We start from the raw sequence: 22,274 nt of genomic DNA on the forward strand, positions 1-22,274 counted from the left end.
AAGAAAGGCAAGACGAAAATTGGCATACCGTGACCCATGTGACAACTGTGACAAATGTTAAATGTCACTCCAGCGCCAATTTCTGAATGATGTCACAGCCGGCCGAAGAGCACACAGTACTGTCATTGGACTCGACCGCAACCTTCATCACCACTCAAGATGTCCGCTATATTCTCCTCGATTTTCTCCCGTCAACTGCACTCTTTTTACCGTCCTGGACTTGCTCAAGTGACTCTGTCGCGGAACTTGTCAAAGTCCCCGTTTTCTAAGCCTGTGTTTCCACTGTCTAGCACTTCACGAAGTTTCTCCTCATCATCCAAGTTCTTTGGAGAGGCGCAACTGGGAAGTGTGAAAGCTAGGTCTACGCAGCGTACCGCATCTATCCCGTGGTTGTATAAAGCCGCTGGTGTCGCGGGCGTTGGTCTAGGTCTTTCCGTCTTTTCAATTCCCAAAGTCTTCTGCGAACGTACGTCCTGACGCAACTGCATTTTCTGTAAAACAAACCGTCGAAATTCATTTAGCGGTGCTTCCCAAGACACCGGTGGCTCATCCGCCTCCTGCACCCTCCCATGAACCTTCGTCTGCTTCATCTCCTCCGCCCCCTCCGCAGTCCAGTGTCAACTACTACGAACTCACTTTCGGCACCCTTTGTGGTGTCTGCGCAGGAGTCTTCGTAAAGAAGGGTGCTAAGGCGGCGGCATTCGTGCTTGGTGGGGTGTTCGTTCTCCTCCAGGTGAGCATCGCAGTGTGATGTGCATGGATGCGCAGCTAATTCCGTGCACCAGTACCTCGGTTCATTGTCCCTCGTTCGAGTCGATTGGGAACGCGCTGCTAGTCGCTTCGAGAACCTCTTCTACACCACAGACTCGGCTGGGGCGAAGAGAGCCCCAACCATCGGTTCTCTCTTCAGGTGGATCGTGGATTTCTTGACTGCCGACTTCCAGCAGCGGGCCTCTTTCGTGGCAGGGTTTGCTTTGGGGCTGCGGATTGGCTGAGCAGAGATGGAGGTAGGTGTCGAAATTGGACAGTGTAAGTTCTTGTTCCAAACTTGTACACTACAGCACTGCTGTGCAATGTCACGTGACCGTGTCGAAGTGGCGCTTACCCGCGGCAGAAGGCCGCCTTCTGCCGCGGCTCTTTTGGCAAGCGGCACCATCGATTGTTCCTTCCATCTCGCCGGAAGACACTATGGCTACCTTTAAGCAGCCTCCCAAAGCCATAAGACAGCAAGTCGAAGACTACTTTTCTGACTTGCAGCAGCAAATCGTCGCTGCGTTCGAGAAGCTCGATCCGCACGCACCTCCATTCAAACGTGATTCATGGACACGTCCGCAGGGAGGCCGTGGCCTTTCTTGCGTCTTCGCGACACCACCTAATTCCAGCGATATATCTGCGAAGGAAACGGTGCTCGAGAAGGCCGGCGTAAATATCTCGGTCATCCACAGCGTACTCTCCCCGGCTGCTGCTAAGCAGATGGGCGTCACCCACCCTGCCATCCGGCAGGATCCTCATTTGAGTCTTCCGCTCTATACCACGGGCATCAGCCTTATTGTACACCCGCGCAACCCACACGCGCCCAGCGTGCACTGCCATTACCGCTATGTCGAACTGACTGAACCTTTGCGGGAGGGACAAGACGCGGGGAGTGCGAAAGTTGTGGCGTGGTGGTTTGGGGGCGGGTCAGATCTCACTCCGAACTACCTATATGACACGGACGCGCAGGAGTTCCACCAGATCCTGAAGGCAGCGTGCGCCCTTCACGGACCTACGCTGTATCTCACGTTCAAGAAGTGGTGTGACGAATATTTCTACATTAAACATCGGAAGGAGGGAAGAGGAATTGGTGGAGTGTTCTTCCGCGAACTATCGGATGAAAACCACCCGCGCTTGGACGTCGAAGGAAGCCTCCCCGTGCGGCGTCCGCGAACACAGGACGAGATCTTCTCGTTTGTTCAGCGGCTGTGTGGCGCGTTTATCGAGGCATATTATCCCATTCTCGAGCGTCGCATGAACATGCCGAGCGATGCGCGTGCGCGCAGGTGGCAGCTTCTCCGTCGCGGGAGGTATGTGGAGTTCAACCTTGTCTGCGATGACGGAACGAGGTTCGGACTCGCGACCCCCCAGGCGAGGATCGAGAGCGTGCTCATGGCGCTACCAGAAACCGCAAGATGGGAGTATATGAGCGAGCTTGGGAACGAAGAGGGCACCGAGGAGGCAAAGCTGGTTGACGTCCTCAAGCACCCCAGAGAATGGGCTTGAAATGGAAGCTAGAATCAAAGTGGTGTGATGGTTGCAACTTGTAAGGTTCTGAACCCGATGATCCTATTGTGTCACTTGGCTCTGGGAGAGGGGTCTAATCTACTGTGCAGTAGCGGTACTCTGATGTATAAATATCAAGGATTCTTGAATGATGAACAAGTAATCGACTTGACGTTGATGGACAGTGAGAAAGCGGAGGGACTTAGCGCAAACCAACCGTCGACGAGCTGTCTATAAGTACAGTGTTACACCCGCCTCGCTCTCATGTCAATCACGCTCCAAGAGCAGCGCTCATCACCAGCTGCCTCCATTCCGGATCAGCAAGCGTCCTGGTGGCGGTGGTGGGTGTAGCACCGCGCGAGCTCTGCAAGGTGTGCTGGGATACGAGAGAACTGTATCTCCGGATGCCTCGAGCAACCATCGCCTCATGAGGGTTAGGCAACAGCAGATCGGCCATCGACTCATGGTCAAGCGAAGAGAGATTGGACCCATAGGGCGACGGCAGCGGGTCACTCGCCGCTCGGACGTGAGCAGAGCAAGGCGGCTTCGCGACCACGCACTGTTCTGCGTAATGCAGACTGGGTGTCAGAGAGTGGATGGAGTGAGAACCTGGTGTGGCAGTTTGCGAGCGGAGCGGCACGTCGAGCAAAATAGCGGCAGAGCCAGCGGGGGCGCTGTAGAGCCCGTCATAGTAAATTGACGGTGGTGCACTATGAGGGTACAGGGAGATAGTGCCAGTACGTGCGATAGGTGATATGCCGGGCTGCAACTGGAAAGGGACCGAATAATATGTCGGCAATGGTGAAGGCTCGGGCTCCGAGAGGCAGCGTGTATGTTTGCTCCTAGTCGAGGAGGAACTGAACGACAACCACTTTGTGTAAGGCGACTCCCCCTCGCTTTCCGCTGAGTTGCGGTAAGTAGACGACGTGAGCGCGGTGTCCGGTGTTCCATGCCGCGATGGTTCAACAAACGTGTTGAGGAGCAACGGACGTAGCGAAGCCCGGCGCCGTGTTTGAACGGGGTTCAGAATTACCGATTCTTGTCGAAAGAGCCTGCTGGGTGGACGATACGAATATTGTGACATGTATGAAGGGGCTGGGCTTAAGGTGCCAGTGCTTGATAGAGATGATACTCTGGGAGGGAATACGTGAGTGTCCGGCATCGGGCGTGGCCTACCCATTGCGCCGTACGAACCCACTGGTCGAGGCAACCGGCTTGTAGAAGGAGGATCCATAGCACGAGGCACAGTGCTCAAAGCTGATGCTCGGGGTGAGATCACCGATACTTGCGAATAGATAGAGTCAGGGCTCTTTGGACGCGCGTTTTGTTCAACATCATCCTGCAGTAGTTCAGTCGCTGACGCTGATGAAGGAGATTTGTCGGAGGTCCGGCTCATCCTCTTGGATGTTGACAATAGGTCAAGGCCAGTGTTGGGCACGGGACGAGGTACTCGGTACACCGCAAGCAAGAACGCTGTATAACACAGAACTGCCGGAGAGGGTTCATAAATTTTCATATGTAGCAATGAATATTGGCTCACAGAGGCCGATAATAATCCAGGCGTTTGCCAGGATGAACATATTCGCCTCATCGCAGAAACTACGCGAACCTGAAGAAAATACATCGGTGAATTTCCCTAAGACAATGGCAGAGAGACCTACTGAATATAGCACAAGAAAAACTGGACGTGGAGTGGGTGTAAGGAACAGTGCTACCTATGCAGATAATGGATACGCCATTGACAACTTTTTTGGCTGCTGACTTACCTAAGTGGATCGCGAGCAAGAATATCATCCGAGACAAGTCCGCCCAAAATCTGAACACCACCACGATCCTATTTGCAAATGAGAGACATAGTGAGAATAGTATCCAGAGAGACACAGCATCCCGCACATGAGGTAAAGCATGACGGAGGACAGTCCATTGACGCCTATCATCCCAAAGATGATACCACCTGCAGAGAATCCGCGTCAACTTCACAGTGCAGCTGAGGTAATACTAACTCACGTTGCAACGCGAAAAAATGATCCCATTCGCGGGCGAGATAAACCGAGAGTAATATTGTCCAGACTAAGCTAGAAATTGCAGCAACGGCTGTACAAGGTATGAACGGCTATTGCAACTCATAGGCAATTGAACAACTCACCAAAGACGACCTTCCGGACCCTACGAAAGAAAACCCACCATTCCATGGCGCAAGGAGTCTCAACGTACAAAAGAAGGTGGAAAACTGCTTAATTATACAAACGAACGAAAGTCGAACAGCAAAAAGCCCTCCAGGGAATCGAAAGAGTCGAACGAAGGAAAATGAATCTGACTCAGTCAGAGCCGACGAACAAGGGAGGAGGCCTGAAGAACGGCGAGGCATGGTATTTGAAGGTTATTCACAGCTCGCTGTCTTTGGGACGGCGCATCGGCGCCATTCAAACCATCACAACTTGACAGTCTCGCTACAGATCAGCATCAGTGACCTCCATGATGTGCGCAGCCTCAGTTAGACGTGAGTGCTGACGGCACCCATAGGCATCCTTACTGGAGGCCTGTCAACAGCGTTATATTGCATCGCCATAGCACTGATAGCAGTATGGCAAGAGACACAGGCTAGCGACAGGGAGAATTCACACGTGATGCGTGTTTTGACGCGGTAGTCACGGTGTGTCACATTGAGACACGCTCTGTCACGCGTACGCTGTGACGTCTTGTGGCGCCGTACGGTCAACGACAGTCGTCGACATGTCAGAACAACAGCCCCTCCTGTCCTCTCAGGACGACTCGTATGATGCGGAGACGAATCATGTCTCCGAGGAGTCCATGAAACGTAAGAGTTGGAGCGAGTCGACTGCAGAAACCCTCGAGTCTCCCACTTTGCACAAGACTATCATTGCTCTGGTGGGTGTTGTTCACGGCTCACGTCTGCTTTGACCGAAATTTCGCAGGCTGATAAACTAAATGACTAGGTTCTTATCGACTCCGGATGCGTTTTGGCAGATTTAGGATATGCATTCCTTAGCGAGACCTGTACTCCAAGCGAAGAGGGTCCGATTTGGCTCACAGTGCTTGCCCGCATCTCTCTCGTTATCACAACTTTCTTCCTGCTTGAAATTCCCATCACATTATGGGCATCTGGTTTGCGGTTTTTCGATCCGCTGGGGCGCGTCCCACATGCGACTCTGCATCTCTTCGATGCCATCGTGATTGTCACGACTTTACCCTTGAGGTCATCCTCCGCGGCCGTGAGAGAGAGCTAGCTTCCCTACTGATTATCCTTCGGCTGTGGCGACTCGTGAAGTTGGTTCAAGGTACGGTAACGTGTGCAATTACTCGCGCTGCATTCGTAATTTGCTCACGGTGCTTTTATGGCAGGTATCGCCGTAAGTGCTGGGGAGATAGAAGAAGGAGAGGCCAGAGAGCTTGAGAGTACTCGCCAACAGCTCGCAGACATGACAACGGCTCTCAAGGAAGCCCATGACGAGAATCAGGAGTTGCGCGCTCGAGTAGCATGGTTAGAGAACGGCACCTCAGGAGAGATGTAGTAAGTTGTATCTAGGGTCAGGACGTCCAGGTTAGATACCCCATTATCCTCTGGAAAGTCTATGTTTCTTGCGATAACACAGGATTATATTGATGTACTGTATGTTTAACAATGACCGAAGCCTCGATAGTATTACTCCGCCGATAATGTTAGTGATACACCTACGCTAGATGATACAAGGGGTCTGAGGGATAGCAAGAGCAATACAGTAAGCGAGCCAAAGCGCGAATTGTCGTCAATACAATGAAAAAACCGTCACTCATAAGTCATTGTTCACCAGAGCGAGGAAGGATCCGCCGTGGTCCACTCCGAGCGGTCACTGTGAGTATCGATGGGCAAATCCGGGTCGTCCACGTCTTCGGGGAACATCCCGTATGACTCCACGCGACTGGGCGAGGGCACAATGACCGGAAGATCTATGGCCTGGTGCAAAGATTCGTATTGCCCACTTCCACTTCTGCCATTCGGTTTACCCGCGACTCGCACGGGACCAGTGAGAGCCTTGGGCGGAAGCGCAGGAGTGGAAGCGGTGGTGGTGTCGCTCCAGGTGGATTTGAGCCTGACAGGTTCGCGCTCGGGCCCGGGTACGAGCTTCTCCTTCGTCGGTGATGGGAATGGCTTGTCCAATCCGCGTCGCGTCTCAATTGCCCTGGCCCAAGGGGGCCGGTCACTTCCCGAATTGTTGATAAGGACGGGAATGGGCGACGATATCTGACGCGGGGGTCCCACGAACACGTAAGAAAAGAAGGACGCAGTACGGGCCTCTTCGTCCGCGGCGCCTGTGTATTCACCAAAGACAGGATTATCGTAGACTGAAGACACCCTCTTCGCAGGCCGGAGTATGCGAGAGGGGGCCGCTTGGGGAGGGACATGTGCAGCGCCTGTGAGTCCCTTAAAGACAGGGCTCTCGTAGATGAAAGACTTTCTCTTTTCGTCACGAAAAGAATCCAAGGAGCTGCGCGAATCATTGACGGGAGTCGTCTCGGTCTCGGAGAACCACGGCACAGCTGCGACGCTTGTGGCCCATATTCCAGGGTAGATGCTCGAGTGGGTGACAGCAAGGCTGAACAGTCCGAGGAAGTAGATAGTGACTGCAAAGTAGTGAGCAGCCGCTTGAGGAAGAAACTTTGGAACCTACACAAGGAGCTTGAGATCCAAGTAATAGCCACCAATATGGTTGAAGACGCACACGCTGCCTTGTATGCTGGGATATTCCGAGTAAGCTTTGCGCAGAAACAATGCAGAAGGGAAACCAAAGCGCACCTCCTGACGGGCACGTGGATGGCGGCCCGCTAATAGTGATGTCAAGAGCAGAACCTGGCGGAGCACGTCAAACCTTTACATTCGCATTTCAAGGCAGTGTGACATACTGAGCTGTAAGATGCACAAGATACCCGTCCAGCCACACTCGAACATAATTCGTGGGGCCCACCTTGTCGGAACGAATGCACTTGCAGTAGTTCTGCACGGCCGTGAGTGGCCACCGAGTGGGGAAGAATAAGATAGAACGTACACAACCAAAAAGAAGAACAAGATGAGGGCATTCATGATCACAAAGATCGGTGGCCCGTACGCTGGACAGGGAGAAACGTATGATCAACTGCCACACGCTGAAATATAGACGGTGGCATACCATGGATACCATAACTTTTCAACGCTGCGATGTTCCAAGCTGCAATCCCAAGAGCGAGCGAATTCAAGTAGAACAAGGAGGCTTTATAGTAGGTGAGCTTAGCAACATGCCTAGGATACAGGAAAGAAGACTCACCAAAGAAAACAAGTCGTAATATGACGATTGGGCTTGGCATGTTCATCAACGTCGTTCTTCCGAGGCAAGCACCCGATATACGGAGAACGTTCCTAGGATTGCGATTAAACGAATGACTGATAATGATAGTCTATAGCAGCAGAAAGAGCGTCGCAGACGTCGAGGAAAGTAGGAAGCAGCTGCAGGAAACTGAGAAGGAAGTGAAGATTTAACGCAGTCAAAGACCGCTTGGGTCACAAAAGGGTGGGTTGTGGCCAAACATGGCTTCAACGGTGTAAACAATAACGGCGATTAGAGAACAATGAACATGTTCAGACCCGTGGGCGCTTCAAGTTGCCGAAGCGGGGTCGCAAGCGCCGAGAGGTGAGTTGCAGTAACAATCATTCTCCGATCTACCTCCGCGGAATAATGAGCAGCGCGAATATTACGGAATTAGTTCTCAGGTGCATTGCTTGTACGTTTACATTCAACAAAATTGCAGAGTGGATGGAGTGCAAGTGATAGTAGGTGTACAACATTGATGCCTGGCGAAGCTAGTACTTCAGTACCACGGCGCTCGCAATGCAGCGCGTCCCAGTTCTACTAGTAGTACCCATCGAGCAGGCTGCGCCCTACCAGGAGAAAGACGATGGCCTCAACCACGTCTAGCTAGGCACCGCAGTGCGAACTGGAGTGGGCGGTAAGCGTGTCACAACCGCCACTCCAAGCGACGACCTGATTCCCCATCATCCTGCAGATTGCTGCGGCTGCTGGAAAGTAGGCTGATACGATGTCGCGAGAGTGAGGTCCAAGGGCGGCGGTCTATGCAGGTGTAGACTGCGCTTCCCTTTGCGGAGAAGCCTGTTTCGAGAAGCGGACAAGGGAGTGGAGGGTTGAGGTGCAGCAGCGACAGTAGCGGCGCTCGCTGTAGGCACCTGGGAAGGTGACGGTGCTACTACCTGAATCGCAGGCACGGACGGTGAGGTAGGTGGGGGAGGAGCTGGCGGCTTGCCTCTGGCACTCAGAGGTACAAACGACAACATGGCAGCGGTGCGGGGAAGTTGCTGCTGCAGGCGCATTGGAGATGGACCTATCGGAGAAGGTGCAGACCGAGGTAGCTGTTTCTCCACGTCATACTGTGGTCTTGTTACCATCCGCTTCGAAAACTCCGTCTGAAGGATCGGATCTGGTCGAAGCTTGAAGGACTTTCTGTCGACCTTACCCTCGGCCTTACTGGGAGAAACTGGTGCACTTCCCAGTGACGCACGGACAATAAACCATGGATAATCCGGTATACTGGCCTGCCAGATGTCCGGATCGTCTTGGTGATGCCGAACGACAGCATTCGCGAAGACGCAGAAATAGGCGAGGACTAGATACCATTGAGTATAAATGATTATGACCATTAAACGCAGCGGCCTACAATTTACGGCACCAATCCATGTGAATGCGACCAGTACTCTCAAGGAGGTACAGAGATCCAATGAGGGAGTCAGCGCTACAGGAACGCATACATTGAGAGGAATGCATATCACAGCTGGACAAATCACCCACGTAGGGAGTGACAAACAACAGTTGACGTCGTAGCTGAAACAGCAACAGCACCAGCTGTCAGGAGAGGGATGTCAGGCCGAGCGTTTAAACATAATCAGCACGACCTTACCCAGTAAAAGCAGTGAGGAAATGGCAACCCAGATACACTCAAACCATATTCGACTGGTCAAAGCATTTCGACGGAATATGTCAAGGAACAGTCTGAATGGAGGTCGGTCAAATGACGGGCAATAATTTGGATCGTACACACATTGGAAATATGATCAAGACCCCTGGGGCATTCACACAAATAAGGTATATGTCCACCTGGACCACAGCTTATATGGAATTGCCATTCAGATAGATGCACGTCATTTGACTCATAGAATAACTCACCCGTTTGCAAGGCCGCTTGCGCAAGATTCAGACTCCATGCCGACACGCCGAGGATGATGACCGCGCAGACGATGTAAAGAACTGGTATTCGAGTTATAGAATGAGTCGCAAATGCGACATGCACTATGGCCTCACCGAATGTGAAATAACGATACGAAATAAGCAAACTGGCCATGTTGGGAACTAGCCGGGATGGACAGAAACCGCTCAACGGTGAAGAAGAGTATGAAGAAAACACAGATCAGAGAACCCAGCTCTGTGCCCCGGAATCCAGTCCAGCAGCGTTCCACAGACAGGCGTGGAGAAGGAGAAAGAAATTGTCAACGTGCAGTGCGCTCGCTATATGAGATCGGTGCTTAGTAGACATGACAACCAAACACTGATCCAGATCTGAAAGGCACAGCCGCCCACACGGCGCCTATCATAACGTTTTGCAGTGACGGCGACAGTGCCCACCGACAGCTGGCAGCGGAACGAAACTTCTTGGTTGACCTCTGGCGGGGTTCGTGGATTGACTCTATGGCATGCGCCGTACCTCGCCATTGCTGGATTTCCCCGAATTCTCCCTGTTAGAATGTCCAGGCTGGCGCGAATATAGGGTGGAGAACCCGCGGCTGGTTCACACTGGAGCGCACACCCTAAGGAGGATACTCCACTGGTATTGGACAGATGCCACTTTGCCGCTCCTAGCAGCCATTCTCTGGCCTTCGGTAGGTGTCTATAGTGGTCCGGCGCATAGAGAACTCACAACGTGCCATGATCCTATCTAGGTCTCTAAGAATCGTGTTGCTGTCGTGGGCCTTGTGTCTGCGGTGCTGATATACCTCTATACCCGATGCACGCAGGTTTTATGGGGTGCGAACATTTGCGAAAGTCCCGGTGCTGCATCTTTGATACCTTCTCCATAGAGTCCGTCGTCGTTCTCCCGTCTCTCGGGATCCAGTTGGAGACACATCAAGGGTTGCCGTCGCTCCCACTGTTCACCTCCCGTCGGTTCATCCCGCTGTCGTCTTTGCAAGATTTCGTCATAAACGAAGGCTTGCGGCGATGGGATATTCGTTACTATCTGGTGGCAATTCAGCGCTCTCAGAATGGGGTCATCAGCCTAGAAGTTGCGTATGAGGTCCGTTTACAATCCCGAGATTTTTATGACAGGGCGCTTATAGATCCCGTAGAATCTTCTGCCTCGGTTTGCTGTACTCTTTGAGGTATACCACGGCGTACATGAGACCTTGCTCGGCGATGGTTCGAAGCAGGATGAGCATGAGAATGAAACATAGATATCATGCGACATGTAAGGCCTATATAAGTGAAAAGTGCACCAATTACGACCGGGGTATGTACGCCTTGTCACCAGCGTGGATTAGACGTCCTCGCTCTCGTATGCGCTAAGAAGCTCATTATATCCCTCATCATCACCTTCCACGGCGGCGCTGTCGACGCGCTTGAGCTTCGCATCGTCCCGGTCTCCAGACACCTTGCGGACCCTAATGTTGCCATCGCCAGATGTTTTCCGTACACGAGCATCCCGTCCATCATTGGACACTTTCCGTGTCCGAGTTTCACTATTGGCTTCGCCTGAGTTCTTTCGCACACGCCTGTGTGGGCGGGGAGAGGCTGACGCAGGTGTGGGCTCGACCGTGGCATCTTCAAAGGTCGTAGCACGAGGTGTCGTCGCATTGTCATTCTCGTCCGGAAGCTCAGGAGCCAACGTCTTCTGGCCGAACTCGTTAGTGCTCGTCTTCGTATTCTCTCGGGCACGCAGACTGGCGAGGCGGGGAGGGTATCGCCTAGACTTTATGCGGGGCATTCTCGAGGGCGGTTCGGTTGTAGAGGAATCTGAGTTGTTCTCGTCTTCGGGCATGCGAGGGAACACGGAGGGTCTCCGAGAGAGCTTGAATTCTTGCACCTTGACTGGTAACTCTGCACTCGACTGGGTGAGCACGACTGATCCCCGCTGTGGCTCCGAGTCCTTGACCTGGACTCCGCTGTTGGTGTTCGTGACCGACGTGTCAGGAGTGTGTGGGAGTGGCGGAGAAGGGACTGTCGCAGGTGAATCCGGGACATCGACACGACCCCAGCCTTTCGCGCTCTGGCTGTCGTCACTACCATGTTGAGAGATTTCTCCGGACGTCCGCCGATGTTGTACTGGAGGACTGGCAGGCTTGACGTGTATCGTAGATATCCGTGACTCCCGCGCCGCAGGCGATGGTGAGCTTCGCAGAGGAACAATCCTGCTACCGAAGCCGTCGGATTCACGGTCGGATCGGGTTGCAGACCTCGGTTGCGAGCGCCGCGCGTCAGCAGGTGAGGCGGAAGATAGAGACGACTGTGAATCCCTGTGGACAGGAGAGTGTCGGTTTTTGGCACGAACCATCTCTGCCCATTGTTGGTCTGTGGAGAGCGAGAGTGAGCTGTTGGTTGGAGAACGCGAATGCCCAGTAGGGCGCCCAGCTGTTATCAGCGACGCTGAGTTCAACAACAAAGGGCGGGGACCCGACTTTCTCCCACTTGCACTGCCTATTGAGCCAGTGTCAGACACAGGAGATACTTCGTCACTCCTCGGGGAGATTGGGGAAAGCAGCGATTGTCCCTGAGGTAGGACGATGCTATCCCTTACGGGTCGGAAGAATGCAGGCCGTTCTGGAGGCGAATACAGACTGGACCGGTCAGCTGTGGGTACTGAGCTCCTTCGGTTATCCACCTTGGCTTTCTCCTCCTGTAGTGTAGCACGTCTTTTCATATCGAAGTCAACCGACGAGGGCTTGAATCGTGCAGGAGGAGGGGGAGGGGGAGTCGGTGGTGCGGATTCTGTGACGTGGCTGCCGCTCGCGCGTTTACTCCACACATCCATTGCCTTGACACGCCAATTCGTACTGACTTTGGCCAATGTCGCAGCTGCGTCGGACTCTTTGAACTTCTCAGCATAACCAAACAGCATAGAGCGGCCACGAGCAGGAAGGGACGTCGTAGGAACATCCTTCGGCGGGATCTCTGGCTCTGGTGGGGCAACAAGCTCCGCAGGGGACGCCGGGGGTTCAGGAGACGGCGGAGGCTCCATTGCGCTCTGATTGCTGATGCCACGCCAGACGGTATTGGCCAAGCGTGCCGTCAGCGTGGGCGCACCAGCATTGACAGACTGGTCCGTCTTGTGTTCATCCTCTTCATACTCATCAGATTCCGCATCGCTGTCCTCTTCGACGTGGGTTTCAAGGGTGGGTCCTTGGTTAGCGAAACCCCTCCACATGGTATCTCGAAGACGGGCTCCTATGCTCGTCTTGCTTGCGTTTACGGCGTTGGCTTCAGCTTCCCGTTGAAGAGTCAGATCGTATGCAGTTTGCAATACGTTCTCGATACCCCCAACTTTCTCCAAGGGATATTGCTGCAGGAAAGCCATGCCTTCCGCAAACGCATCCTCCAATTCGCGAGCTCCCGAAGAAGTTGACCGTATCGCAGCGTTCTCATCAGACCAAAGATCGGGCTTGATACGCCGTTTCCCCAATCTATGGTGAAAGATTAGTTACACGTGGAGGATCCAGCAAAAAAGACACGCACTGGAGAAGTGCACTTTTGGCGCATAGAAGCATACTGGTGCAAGTATCCGTGAGGTAGTCAAGTTTGGGGTTGGCGTCGCGTTCCCGCGTGGGCCGAGAAAACAGCGCATCCCAGACCATCAGGACACCAGGTAAGGGGAGGGTGTGTGTGAGTAGAGTGATAAGCCAACGACTGCAGTATATTGTTAATTGGACCATGTTCGTTATCAAATCGAACAAGAACGCACTAAGAGTAGTGAGGAAGTGCTGGATCCAGACCCTGGGTTTGCTAAACAAAACCAATCAGTTCCAGGGAAATCTCTTCTAAACGTAGCATCACTGACCAGATTCGCAGCAAGCTCCGGGTCGGCCCACTCCAACCGCTCACCCAATTTGCGTGTCCAAAGGTTGCCGTTCCCCTCGTCCTCCAGTTCCGCAAACTCGCCGATCATGGCTTCAAACACCCAAAAAGTGTCCGCCTCAACATGAGCCAGATCTTGTACTTCGACCTCCTCGTTCAGGGCGGAGTAAATGGGAACCAGGAGTGACGCTATCTGTGGTGACCGGTTCGCCGGATTCAAGCAGTAATGGATATACAGGAGCCGAAGCAAAGCAGACGCATGCTTCTGATGTGTGCCCATAGCAGAGTAAGTGCGCGATGCAAGCAAAGTGGTATGCGGCCCAGAATTACTTGAAGTCGGCGATCCAGGCGTAGACAATCCAGGAGTCACCGGAGTAGACGCACCATCCTTCTCACCAGGAGCTTCGGCAGTAGTTTTCACACCCGGATTATCCTCTGGGTTCTCCAGCCGAATTTCCGGGGTACCCTCCAGGCGGATTTCTGGAGTCACGTCATCTGAGGCATCCGCAGATTCAGCTTCCCGGAGGACACGTAGACGGGAAGTCAGATTTTCAGCGCAGCTGATCTTGATGTCCTCAGAAGCCGTACTATCCAATGGGCAGAGGGCTAAAGCCTCTGGGTCCTCTTGCAGCCCACCCAGAAGGTTTGACGGAACCTGCGACAATTCATTTGACACGTCCATCAACGATGCGTCCAGGGGGCCCAGCGGACTTGCGGGAGGGGCGAGTGAGGAGAAAGGCTCGAGTAAGCGTCGGACGAGATCCTACGACAATATTAGAGACAAGCGGATTGATGCGCAGGTCGAACACACATAGTAGCTTTCACGGTTCTTACGCGTTTCATCGCCCCAGGACGATTTTTCGACCGGAAGTGTGCCCAATAAGAGCCTTGTCGGATATATACATCAATGCGATAAGCTTACAGCGCACGGACTCACCTCCATATCCTAGGTCTCAGCCACGATGGATATTCCGGTAGACCTAGGGCATGTTCAGCTTCTGCGCGACTTCTGTAGAAAAGAAGCATTTACCGTGTGAACATAGCATTCGAAGACGTGTCATGTCAATTACAGGAGTCGTTGATGGATCCAGCATCTCTGACAACGCGTTGACTCTGCACAGTTCGAGGCCAGTCGTTAGTGGGCAGAGGGTGAACGAGAGCAGCGGGCCCGAACTTTTCGTGTGGTTGAATATCAGGCATCCAGTGCACGCTATGTGCTCTTGCAATGTTGAAGAGATACTGATCAAGTCTGGCTGCAGAAGGAGGAGGGGCAGAGAGAGCACGTAAAACCTGAGTCCAATGAGTACCGACAATGTAGATGCCTGGAAGACATGCTCACTCTTGACGACACATAATGGTCTCTATTCCCAGCAGCAGAACGAGCGAAGTCGGGACCAAGACGATGAATCAATAGGTCTCGGACTACCTGAAGGTCTGAGCGAGTGGGGATGAATCAGACGAAGACGCGCATAGTATCTCGCTATTGACCTCTGGACTGTGTTTGTGGAGTAGCGTAGATGATACTTGAGGCAGCTTCAACCAATACTGGACTCGGAGGTTCGCTGTGGCAGTCCACGACAAAATCTGTGACACGGTTATGACATCTTGTGCTGACGGTGCTCACCTTCGTTCAAACTCGTTCAAATGCCCTAGTACGACACCGACATGCATTTCCAGCGTCTGAAGGAGATCACCCGAGGCATCTTCATTGATTAACTTGTGGGCCTTGGCCCGTGCAAGGGCAACATTTCCCTGCTGAAGAAGCGTTGCAATATCTCTCCGCGTAATCTGGGCCTGTGCCTCTAACTTGTCTTGCAACTGGCCCAGACGTTGGGCAGTCAGACGAAGTTGAGACTGGCAAGAGACCAGTGTCAGAGTCCGGAAGGGAATAGGGCGGGCACAGTCGAACCTTGACTCTCGCGGGCTCCCAGCCGGCCATAGCGAACGCGTGAAATGTGCTAGTTTGTGCAGGGGTATCTAATGGCGATGGAATGGAGTTATATGGGTATCGTGTGGTGATTTCAAAGACAGTGAAGACGTTGGGACATCAACCGCAGAAGGATTACAGCAGACTGGGGAGTGTGTAGGGCATGAGATGCCGCATCTCAAAGGTGCATGTACTAGAACGGGTGCACGTGGCATTGGCGCTCCGCGGCAGTTCTCGCCAAGTCGGGAGAATAACGAGCTTTAACAAGTTCAACAGGCGCAGGCATAGCATAGACGGCGCCACGGACAGTGATTGCAGTCGTCGACACGTTCGGTTCAGCCCATTCGACCATCTAAATGGAGGGGTAGCACCCAAGTGTGTTCATGTTTAAGCGTTTATTTCACAAGCGTTCCACAGTTAATTCGAAGAGAATATCCGTGACGTATGTGGTACGTTTACAGTTGTGCGTTTCTAAGTCAGTAGAAGTATTTGGGCAACGGTTTGGATAGTCTTCCAGAAGACCGGGGGCTGGAGTCATCCGACTCAAGGTCCTGGTTGTCCCGCGAAGCAGGCTGCATCGCAGGTGCCAGCCAAGGTAGCTGCGACGAGCCATCAACACCGTTTGACTGATCATGATGGATTGACGTGAACGTGTTCGCGGAAACTCGCTGGGGCGGTAACATCATTGGCAGTTCGGACTGCCGTTTCTCAAACGATTCGAAGGCTTCAGGATCTTGCGAACGCCATATGAGGACGACGCCCAAGTATATCACATACGCGAGCACTATGAATGCACCCCGTATGATTAGCACCCGTCCACAAGTAAAGGAAGGAACCTCACGAAGTGCGGGATTCACCCAACTGCCACACAGTATGACAAGATTGATGTCTCTGCACGAGGCAGCTGTGTCTATGGTTGGCGGCGTTAGATATGTTACTCCAGAGTTTGGACCTGGCACAGCAATATACCCACTTTGAGGTGGACAGCTGAACTGCGAGAACGATAGCGTGTAAATAATGGCAGTCCCTGTCCAAGACGTTAGGATGATAAGAGGCCACTAGAGTTATGTCGACCCACCGACGTGCAAGAAGAGGAGAGCAAGCAATGGTGCGGCATCTACCCATGCTCTGAAGTCAACAGTGAGCCTACCTGAATACGTCAATATATATATGCGGCTCGAGATTCTTGCAACATCACCCACATGGTAGGTAAAATGACAGCTGACAACCAATTTGCAACGATAAAAACGACGACAATTTCTCCTGCAAGCACGTCAGATCAGTATGACCAGCCGAATACGGACGAAACCCACTTTGTGAGCTATCTGATATATCCCACTTGATGAATAGCCAGACACTCAACAGCGTGGTCCATACGAGGCTAGTAAGCATGATGATAGCTAGAACAAACTCAGTCGCTAAGTCGCAGCAAGATGAAGAGGAGCGCTCACCAAAAGCCATTGTCCTGAGCTTCAGAAATGCAGAAAAGTGCCACATAATGCGAGTAAAATAACCAATACAAAGATACTCCGAAGGTCGAACGCAAGATCGAATTTGCTGCCAGCAGAGAACGTGAACAAGACCAGCTTCAAGAGTTGCAGACAACGCTAGCCAGATCCTTCCAGGGGATCGAGAAAAGGAGCGAACGGAAGAGACTGGGTGTCTTCACCGACTAGGATGGCAGATCTGGGAAGAGTACTTGCAGGATCCACATTAATTATCTCTGTGTTGAATGAAAGAACAAAGGGCGTTCAGCAGAACAATTGTCAACAAGCGCCTCCTGCCGCTTTTGTACCTGCTTGTCCAGAACAGGCAACGCCATCACCCTGTATGGACTGACGATCTTGTGATCTCTGCAACAATGCATGCGTCCACAGTTAGTGAATAGTCGGCCGAGCTCGATGCATTTGCAACCAAGAAGACGCGTGGGACGACGGTTCAAACTATGTTACAATATACTAATCTTACTACGTAGGTTGGGATAGCACAAAACAGAGAGCACGAACAAGAAGTCAGGCTAATTAATCACAATATTTACTACTACTCTGCGGGGAGGGTGTTCTAACTAGGTAATAGCTGCTACAACGTGTGCAAGAAGTCGAACGGAATGGGGATGGTACAGCTAAGCTTAAATAGTGCAGAAGTCCGATATCTTCGATGGTGAACAGTCTTCTCAGATGTATGATCTAAGGAAGGGCGCATCCTAATTGAAGGAGGTGAAGGGGTTCGTGTGGGCGACGGGAACTGGGGGGACGAGTGCATCTGGTATAAGGTCATCGCGGTTTGCTTGTGGAGGTTTGCTGACATTATCTGAGTAGTTGAGGAGGGTATCTCTCCGTGGAGGAGAGAACAATCGCATGGCTGCGTTTGCGTCCTGCTTCGCAGTATCCAAGCTTCCTCCTCGGCAAGCTCCGGAGTGAGCCTCCGCATGTATCCCAGCGGATGATGCATGAGTGTGGCATGGCCCTGTGCGCAGTATGTAAAGGAGAAAGGATGTAACGGCATCAACTGGGCGACGGAGGCGGTGGACGGGAGAACATGAATGCACTCTTCGTCGCTTCCGGAGGTCCCGCCACAGGAAGTGCGACGGTGTGAGCAAGCACAGAATGTGCAAACGCGCGGACGTCATGCGAGGTGTCGTGCTCCAGGTGTTGCGCGTAAGCCGATATTCTCTCGAGAACGAGGGGGTTATCGTAGTAGCGTTCTGTTAAAAGTCTTATGAGACTTCACATGGCCCAGCCTCATCGACAACGTACCAGAAACGCTTCCAAGCAATCGAGCAACATGAATGCGGACGTCTACCACTGGATCATGCACGAGGGCGGAGAGCGCCTCCCAAAATGCATCATCGGTAATGACTACATCACCCTGGTTCGAGACAATGAGTACTTGCTGGCATCTGATATACGTTGTCCGTTTGCGGAACGATTCTGACAGGGCCAGTGCCCCGATATCGGAGCAGAGCTCTGCGAGTACCTCTGGGTGCGGCCTCCATGTTTTCATAAACGCGGGGATCTGGCAAAAAGGTTCAGCCGAGAAACTTAGCCCTCGAAAAGACGTAAACTCACTACATCGACTGCGGCTTCTCTTACCGCCGCAACATTGTCTTCCAGCGCGGCCATCAGCAACCTCCGCAGGGTAGCCTTCTCGAGGCCCTCAATAACCACAAACGCTTCCAGCTTCTTCGCCAGCTCCTCCCGTTCTCTCCAACCCTTCATTCGCCCAGCACGAAACTCCAGCTCGAGAGTCCTCACAACCTCCCTCCTCTCTGACTCTCCGATTGCGCACAAGAACACGTCCACATTCTCCACCGCCTTCAAACGCACTTCGCTCTCTGCGGCGCTCACGCTCGCTGCCCACACCTGCATCAGGTCATCGCGCGCGTGCTCCCAGCCAATGATGTTCGCGAGCTCGCCGAGCGACGCCGCCAGCGTGCGGCGCACCTTGAACGACGCATCGCGTGCAAGCGTGCGGTACAGCTCGCGTAGCTCCGGCCATCGGGCACGCCCGAGCGTTAGCGCGACTGCCGGGTAATTAAACGCGCACACAAGCGGGCGCGCGGGGTCATCGTAGATGTCCGTATCTGAGCCCACTCCCACACTGAACTCGCTCCAACTCGAGCCGGACTCTGATACGTCGGACGCTAACGGTCCCGGCGGGCGGCCAGAGGGCAGAGGTTGCTCAATGGCTAGGGTCTCGTCGCGGACACCGAGAAAGAGGTCAAGCAGTGCGCGTGGTGGGCCCTCCAAATCGTCGGTGAAGGTGTGCATCACCTCACCCAGCGCCTCGAGCACCGCAGAGCGAACTGTGGGAGACTCGTCGCGCGCGAGCGGAAGCATAACGTCGAGCGCGAGGGCGCGGCGTTCATCCAGCCCGAGGCGCGACAGGATTGCGGGTAGAGCAAAGAGCACAGAGTGCCGGACATGCCAGGTCGCGTCTTGGCAGAGCGACTCGAATAGGGGGAGCTATGGCAGCGCGATCAGTATCCAGATCAGCACGATCAATCGGTGATCACCTACCAAAGACGAGACAACAACTTCGTCAGGAACGACCTTTGCTAGCGCGCCCACCGCGAACGTTGCCTCCCTCCTCACCCAGTATACCGGATCGCGGCCCACACGTTCCACCTCCGCGACGAACGCGTCGCACATCTCGTGCCCCATCGCACCTGTTGGGTAGAAAGAGCGGGGATGGAAGTTAGAAAGAGTATTATCATCGGTGTCAACCGCTGCGCAGAAGCATTAACGCAATAAGCGGGAAGGGTCAGATACGCACCACTGGCAGTCACGGCAGCCACAAGGCTCATGCTCGACAGACGGCCTACGGCAGCTTCTTCACTGAGGCTGTCATGACCCTCTGCATCTTCATGCTCACCCGAAGCACCGTATTCTCCGGTGATATCCTGCATCTGGATATCATCCCCACCCTCCTGCTGAGCAGGGGTCTGCCACTCGTCCTCCATGTGCACATTATCCCGCAGCTCAATGTCGTCCGCGATATTAATACCCTCCGCAGGAATATGCGGCGCCGGTAATATCGCGGGAAATGCCAAGGCGGGTCTCGGGCTGGGCGGGCGCCGCTTTTCTACAGTCCGCGATTCGACGTTGATTTCCTCCACGCGCGGCCGAGGAGACATATATTGCTCAGACTCGTCCCACGAAGGTAAGTCAGCCCGCGGGTGTGAAGCGGGCGAGTCCAGTGAGGACGACGACACGGACGACGCTGAAGAAGACGACGTAAGAGACGGAGTAGACGTGGGCGATGATGCTGATAACGATGACGAATTGGAAGGTGCGGTGGATAGCGGTAGAGATGACAACGCACCGGACAGTGGTGTAGATGCAGACGTGGATGACAAGGGAGACAACGAGGGCACCTCGGACATCGGCGTGGGAGGCGTGAAATTGTCCTGATTTCGCACAGGGAACTCCCCAGGGGAAGATTCGGGGAAGAACGAGTTCGCCACAGGTATGGGCGAAGAGACAGTCTCAAACAACGGAAAATAAGAATCTTGCTGCTGCTGCGCGCCAGCGAGCGGGGTAGGCACAGCGGTCGTTGGGCTATAAGTCGCAGAAGGCGAATCCAAGTCCATCGCCGAACTCTCACTCTCACCTCCATCTATCGAGATCGAGGCGCTATCGTCGGGCATATCGAGGCGACCCATCCCGATCACCACCTGGTGCACGATCTCGCGCTCGAAGAGACGGCGTTCAGCATACCCAAGTAGGCCTACGTCGAGCGCATCAGGTATCTCCTGCTCGGCAGCTGCCCTGACATTGAGCAACAGGCCCGGACCGAGCTTTGCGTTGCGGAGTTTCGCGGTGGCCGCTGCAACATACGCGGACCCCTCGTACTCGCGCTCGTCGGCGTGCCGCACGCGCTTGAGCAGCTCGACGACAGCATAGCGCGCGGGCCCCCCGACGAAGCCGTTCTGGCTAAGCAGGAGCATGCCGAGGATGGGGGTGAATGCTTGCACGGAGATGAACGTCGGGTGGGTCGGAGGCACTGATTCGACTTCCGCAGCGGGTGGTGGATGGTCGACTGCGGGAAGAGGAATGGCAGGAGGAGTAATCGGTTCGACGGGGGACGCCAAGGGCGAGAAGGATACAGACGGCGGGATGAAGTCATCTTCGACGAGCCTGCAGTGAGTGATAAACCACCAAATGATAGGCACGAGCTCCGCAGCGAGCGCTTCCTTGACAGCTTCGTCTGTGGGGGCGGTTCATAGTCAGTAAGTTAATTAATAAAATTTACCATTGACAGGTGTGAGTGCGTCCATTGTGTTGTGAGCGGTGAACATGCGCGGAAGCAGGTACGTTAATGAAATCAAGTGACGTCACCGATATGTATGAACGGGTTGCCGATGGGAGGACAAACGAGGTGAGGCACAACGTAAATCACAAATTTGTTAGCACGTTGCAAGCACGCATCAACAGCCGGGGGGTAGGAGGACACGTACCATCGTCCATGGCGAGGCCGTTGAGGAGCGGCAGCACATACTCGACCGCCTCGCCGGGGCTGATCTGCTCCGCCTCCTCTCTACTTGGGTACTGGGCGTCAGACGCCGCGTCAGATCCAAGATAGCGGGGGAGTGCATGCGCAATGAACACGCGGTGGAAGCCCGACGGACTCCGTGAGAAAAGGTATATTTTCTCAAGCGCACTGAGGCCGTCGGCATCGAACTCGGTGAAATCAAGAACGGGATCCACAGACGGGGAGGTGATGTCGGCAGGGGAGAGCGCCAGATCAACGCCGACATGCAGGGGACGGACTAGATCGAGAGGTGCGCTTGGGCTGGTCGGGAGTGGGTCTATCGCGGGTGGTATGCGTAATGGAGGCGAAGGCGTGAACGTGGAGATGGTAGGATTGGGCGGGGGGATAGAGATGCGTAACCCAGACGCCCCGGCGCTCCCACTATATGTTAATACGCGGAAAAATGAGAAGACACAAATAAATATTAATAAGAGGTTCAGAGCGGACGAGACCAAAAATGCACCTGAAGGAAGCTGGAAAAGACTGGGTGGACTGGGGATCATCGGCCGGGGCGGTAGATAGGGCGGACGACGAGCAGTTGGCGGGGTGAGAAGTCTGCGAATCAAACGGGTTAGAGCACTGCTGGGACGGCGACGACTTGTGCTGCAGTGGCGAAAGGCTCGCGCGAGTGATAGGAGCGAGGGGCCCGATGATAAGTTGGGGCGAAAGGATGCCAATACCGATGGCGTGCGAACTGTAAGGGAGAGATTCCAGAGGTGGTGATGCCAACACTTGATGCTTTTCCGGGGGCACGGAACGGTCAGTGGGCGGAGAAGGTGCGCGCTCGGACAGCGGGGAAGGCGGGTAGTCGGGCTTGGGGGACGAGGAGCGGGAGGACGAGGAGGCTTGGCTCGAGACGGATAGTTGGGTGTCCATGGAGTGGCGGGGGAATAAAAACGAGACGATAATCCCCATGAAGCAAGCGAGCTTGCCCTTGGGAAGGATTAAGGAGA

The 22,274-nt window shown here is 53.8% G+C and overlaps 10 protein-coding genes across 10 annotated transcripts; 3 read left to right on the plus strand and 7 right to left on the minus strand.

The window, feature by feature from the left end:
* Positions 1–159: 159 nt before the first annotated feature.
* SCP_0403970 (Oxygen-dependent coproporphyrinogen-III oxidase) lies at positions 160–2,259 on the plus strand (the record flags this gene model as incomplete). The annotated part of the gene is made up of 5 exons (XM_027757133.1): positions 160–466; positions 522–733; positions 786–917; positions 967–1,007; positions 1,062–2,259. The coding sequence occupies 5 exons, from the start codon at positions 160–162 to the stop codon at positions 2,257–2,259; spliced, it is 1,890 nt and encodes a 629-aa protein (XP_027612934.1).
* A 271-nt stretch (positions 2,260–2,530) lies between these two features.
* On the minus strand, positions 2,531–4,451 carry SCP_0403980 (hypothetical protein; the record flags this gene model as incomplete). The annotated part of the gene is made up of 7 exons (XM_027757134.1): positions 2,531–3,747; positions 3,800–3,868; positions 3,921–3,974; positions 4,026–4,093; positions 4,153–4,213; positions 4,267–4,353; positions 4,406–4,451. The coding sequence occupies 7 exons, from the start codon at positions 4,449–4,451 to the stop codon at positions 2,531–2,533; spliced, it is 1,602 nt and encodes a 533-aa protein (XP_027612935.1).
* Positions 4,452–4,992: 541 nt separating this feature from the next.
* Positions 4,993–5,507, plus strand: SCP_0403990 (hypothetical protein; the record flags this gene model as incomplete). The annotated part of the gene is made up of 2 exons (XM_027757135.1): positions 4,993–5,148; positions 5,217–5,507. The coding sequence occupies 2 exons, from the start codon at positions 4,993–4,995 to the stop codon at positions 5,505–5,507; spliced, it is 447 nt and encodes a 148-aa protein (XP_027612936.1).
* A 557-nt stretch (positions 5,508–6,064) lies between these two features.
* On the minus strand, positions 6,065–7,605 carry SCP_0404000 (predicted protein; the record flags this gene model as incomplete). The annotated part of the gene is made up of 7 exons (XM_027757136.1): positions 6,065–6,882; positions 6,930–6,995; positions 7,055–7,108; positions 7,162–7,253; positions 7,305–7,365; positions 7,425–7,505; positions 7,560–7,605. 7 exons carry the CDS (start codon positions 7,603–7,605, stop codon positions 6,065–6,067), a joined length of 1,218 nt encoding a protein of 405 aa, XP_027612937.1.
* A 679-nt stretch (positions 7,606–8,284) lies between these two features.
* Positions 8,285–9,642, minus strand: SCP_0404010 (hypothetical protein; the record flags this gene model as incomplete). Its single annotated transcript, XM_027757137.1, has 7 exons — positions 8,285–8,910; positions 8,962–9,036; positions 9,093–9,146; positions 9,202–9,293; positions 9,343–9,409; positions 9,468–9,548; positions 9,603–9,642. 7 exons carry the CDS (start codon positions 9,640–9,642, stop codon positions 8,285–8,287), a joined length of 1,035 nt encoding a protein of 344 aa, XP_027612938.1.
* A 349-nt stretch (positions 9,643–9,991) lies between these two features.
* Positions 9,992–10,747, plus strand: SCP_0404020 (Phosphatidylinositol N-acetylglucosaminyltransferase subunit gpi15; the record flags this gene model as incomplete). Its single annotated transcript, XM_027757138.1, has 4 exons — positions 9,992–10,177; positions 10,238–10,322; positions 10,376–10,590; positions 10,643–10,747. The coding sequence occupies 4 exons, from the start codon at positions 9,992–9,994 to the stop codon at positions 10,745–10,747; spliced, it is 591 nt and encodes a 196-aa protein (XP_027612939.1).
* An 83-nt stretch (positions 10,748–10,830) lies between these two features.
* SCP_0404030 (hypothetical protein) lies at positions 10,831–15,300 on the minus strand (the record flags this gene model as incomplete). Its single annotated transcript, XM_027757139.1, has 12 exons — positions 10,831–12,970; positions 13,023–13,193; positions 13,249–13,289; positions 13,345–14,124; positions 14,173–14,248; positions 14,299–14,341; positions 14,392–14,474; positions 14,536–14,651; positions 14,701–14,795; positions 14,850–14,923; positions 14,986–15,215; positions 15,271–15,300. 12 exons carry the CDS (start codon positions 15,298–15,300, stop codon positions 10,831–10,833), a joined length of 3,879 nt encoding a protein of 1,292 aa, XP_027612940.1.
* Positions 15,301–15,764: 464 nt separating this feature from the next.
* Positions 15,765–16,785, minus strand: SCP_0404040 (predicted protein; the record flags this gene model as incomplete). Its single annotated transcript, XM_027757140.1, has 6 exons — positions 15,765–16,198; positions 16,262–16,315; positions 16,367–16,434; positions 16,491–16,551; positions 16,602–16,688; positions 16,740–16,785. The coding sequence occupies 6 exons, from the start codon at positions 16,783–16,785 to the stop codon at positions 15,765–15,767; spliced, it is 750 nt and encodes a 249-aa protein (XP_027612941.1).
* Positions 16,786–17,491: 706 nt separating this feature from the next.
* SCP_0404050 (hypothetical protein) lies at positions 17,492–17,647 on the minus strand (the record flags this gene model as incomplete). The annotated part of the gene is made up of 1 exon (XM_027757141.1): positions 17,492–17,647. The coding sequence occupies one exon, from the start codon at positions 17,645–17,647 to the stop codon at positions 17,492–17,494; it is 156 nt and encodes a 51-aa protein (XP_027612942.1).
* Positions 17,648–17,792: 145 nt separating this feature from the next.
* SCP_0404060 (hypothetical protein) lies at positions 17,793–22,236 on the minus strand (the record flags this gene model as incomplete). Its single annotated transcript, XM_027757142.1, has 8 exons — positions 17,793–17,992; positions 18,045–18,303; positions 18,357–19,253; positions 19,308–19,516; positions 19,564–20,010; positions 20,113–20,997; positions 21,248–21,702; positions 21,785–22,236. The coding sequence occupies 8 exons, from the start codon at positions 22,234–22,236 to the stop codon at positions 17,793–17,795; spliced, it is 3,804 nt and encodes a 1,267-aa protein (XP_027612943.1).
* Between the last annotated feature and the right edge of the window lie 38 nt (positions 22,237–22,274).

The sequence above is a fragment of the Sparassis crispa genome (genome assembly GCF_003851025.1).
Source record: "Sparassis crispa DNA, contig_000003F, whole genome shotgun sequence".
In the NCBI taxonomy this organism is placed as follows: Eukaryota; Fungi; Basidiomycota; class Agaricomycetes; order Polyporales; family Sparassidaceae; genus Sparassis; species Sparassis crispa.